General features: G+C 40.4%; 1 protein-coding gene across 1 annotated transcript; it reads right to left on the bottom strand.

The window, feature by feature from the left end:
* Positions 1 to 5: 5 nt before the first annotated feature.
* On the bottom strand, positions 6 to 3,047 carry LOC116380118 (protocadherin gamma-A11-like; the record flags this gene model as incomplete). The annotated part of the gene is made up of 1 exon (XM_031842082.1): positions 6 to 3,047. A coding segment is annotated over exon 1 (1,707 nt), but the record flags the coding sequence as incomplete, so codon positions are not given.
* Positions 3,048 to 3,053: the final 6 nt, after the last annotated feature.

The following is a 3,053-nucleotide window of genomic DNA, read 5'->3' on the forward strand; positions in this document are numbered from 1 at the left end:
TGGGGAGGGTTGTCGTTCTGGTCCTGGATCATTACTTTCACAGTCACGTTGCTACTGAGTGGAGGGGAGCCTCCATCCTGCGCTTTGACTACTAGCTTAAGTTGTTTAATTTGCTCATAATCAAAAGAACGAACCGCGCTAAGAACTCCAGTTTCAGAGTTTAAAGACACATATGTAGAGACTGGACTACCGCCGACTTGTGTGTCCTCTAAAAGATACGAGATTCTAGCGTTTTGATTCCAATCAGAGTCTCGCGCGCTTACAGCAAAGATGGAAATTCCAGGGGAATTATTCTCTGTGATGTAAGCAGAATAGCTGTTTTTATTAAATAAAGGTGCGTTGTCGTTTACGTCAGATATTTTAAGATGTAACTTTGTTGAGCTAGAAAGTTGAGGAGACCCCAAATCAGTGGCTGTTATTGTTATATTATATTCTGAGACGGATTCTCTATCAAAATGTTGATCTGTGATTAAATTGTAATAGTTTGTTAGCGATGATTCGATCTTAAATGGAAGTTTGCCATCTATAGAACATTTTATTTGTCCATTGCTCTCAGAATCTGCATCTTTTATGTTCATTATAGCAATTGTTGTACCAGGAGGGGCATCCTCAGATACGGGGCTAGAAAATGACATAATGTTTATAACTGGGGCATTGTCGTTGACATCAAAAACATCTATTGTAATTTTACTCGTCCCGGTTAGGCCACCCTGATCCTTTGCCTCAACTCTGACCTCGTATTTTTTGTCTTTTTCATAATCTATCTGACCAGAAACAGAAACTGTGCCTGTGTTTTCATCAATATTGAATACATTCCCTGCATTTCCTTTCGTCTTAGACAAACTGTATGTAATGACTCCATTTAAGCCACTGTCGGCGTCCGTGGCATTTACAGTAATAACACTCGTGCCTTTCATTGTGTTTTCCATCACAGATGCTTTATACACCGATTGGTTAAATACCGGAACATTGTCGTTGGAATCTAACACAGTGACGTCTATATTTACTGTACCTGATCTCTGTGGTGTTCCTCCGTCAACTGCGATCAGTTTTAAAGACAGATGAGGATGTCGCTCTCTGTCTAAAGGCTTCTGGAGCACCATTTCAACATATTTACTTCCATCTGGATTTGCATGTTGTTTCAATATAAAATTTTCGTTTGGCGACAAAACATAATCTTGCAACGCGTTTTGCCCCACATCTAGATCCTCTGCACTCTGCAGTGGAAACTGCACTCCAACTGCAGCTGATTCACCGATTTCAAGGCTGATAGGCTTATCTTTATTTGGGAAGACGGGAGCGTGATCATTTATGTCTAAAACCTCAACAGTTATTCTGTGAAGTTCCATTGGGTTTTCTAAAATCACCTCAAAGCTGAAGCTACACGGAGTTTCGTCTCCGCAAAGCTGCTCCCGGTCTATTCTGTCATTCACGACTAGAATCCCTTTGTCTGTCTTCAGCTCGGTGTAGTGAATGTTTTCTCCGGTCACGATACGGGCCCGCCCAGAACGGATTCTCTTCAGATCCAAACCAAGATCTTGCGCTACATTACCAATCACAGAGCCTTTCTTCATCTCCTCTGGTATAGAATAACGAATCTGACCACCTACCATGTTAACCGCATGAAACAGCAACATGAGCAGTCCTATTTGACGTCGTAATCCATAAAACAATCGCCATCTTGCGCATGTGAGAGGTCCCCCAGTTACCATCGTGGCAACAAAGAATTACAAAAAGAAAATCTGTATCCGATTGATATGACGGTGAAGCTGGTTCTGATATCCGGAACAACTGAACACGTACTCAACCTTTACATGCAAGTCTGTGAGACCATGTTCTCTCGTATGTGCCCTAAACCTCGACAGAACACAGAGAGCCTTCTTCACTGTATAGTCAGTTGGAGAATGGATTGAATGACGACACAACATAGAAAATATTTCACTGACCAACAGCGTCCCTTAGAGTCTAAAAGCTGAACATCACATACGACATACCGCTGAGCTCTGAAGCACACAAACTGAACAAATCTCTACCTAATGTGGAAATCACACTGGAATGTCTTTACATATAGTATTTGTAACTTAAAACACATTCAGCTCAACATAATGTATTATGTCAGATTCTGTTTGAAATCAAAACACAAAGCACTTGTCAAAACATATTTGGACATGAAATCTGATTCTGAAATAATTCGACTACAGCGCACTCAGTCATACAGGAAAAAAATATTGAAAATGGAATTAATAAATGTATTATCTTTAATGGAAACCCCTAAAACCATATAAGAGTCCCTGATTCAACGGTTTGTCAAGTTTTATCAAGACTGATGCGGAAGTTAAGGACTCTCCACTAAAATACACTGATGCCCAACAATCCTGTATTAGAAAATGTTAAACAGCATTATCAGCCGTCATCAGGAAAACATGCAGAAAGATGGCTAGTCACTTTAATATGCTGGAACGAAAGAATGTGGGGCATCCAGGTTCTGCATTGTTCAGCATTGATATTCCAATCAATTTACTGAGACTGTATCCTTCAACCTTTCCTATTGCCTTCATGCCTCACAATAACCATACTAACAGCATCCTTCCTTGCCAAGAGGAAATACCGTATAAAGAACACAATCAGAACTGTGACAATAAACGTTTGGCAGACACATGACTTTTGAACATTAATAATGAAGTATTATCTTGCCTAAAACGCATTAAGGCAGTATAGTTACGAAAGACAGTCAGTCAATGCTTTCCAAAGCTGTATTTATGACAACTTAACCAAAAAGCAGCATTTAAATAATGAAACGCCAACAAAGATGCTGTCCATGGTGCTGAAAGTGACAGAATTACGTGCAGCGGTTTGTATTAATGCAACTAAATACAATAAAAGGACATCGGGGTAAACAAACGCAGCTAAAATGTTTAACTCACCTCCAGAGGAGAGTCTGGTTCATCCAGGATGCTTTTCTCACTCTGTATCCGCTGCATCGTTCCTGTAGAACTGGGGTCCATAATCAGCACGTTCTGACTACCGGCTATGCCGAACTTACAGTCACTCTT

The sequence above is a fragment of the Anarrhichthys ocellatus genome, unplaced genomic scaffold, assembly GCF_004355925.1.
Source record: "Anarrhichthys ocellatus isolate YVR2014 unplaced genomic scaffold, GSC_Weel_1.0 scaffold6156, whole genome shotgun sequence".
In the NCBI taxonomy this organism is placed as follows: domain Eukaryota; kingdom Metazoa; phylum Chordata; class Actinopteri; order Perciformes; family Anarhichadidae; genus Anarrhichthys; species Anarrhichthys ocellatus.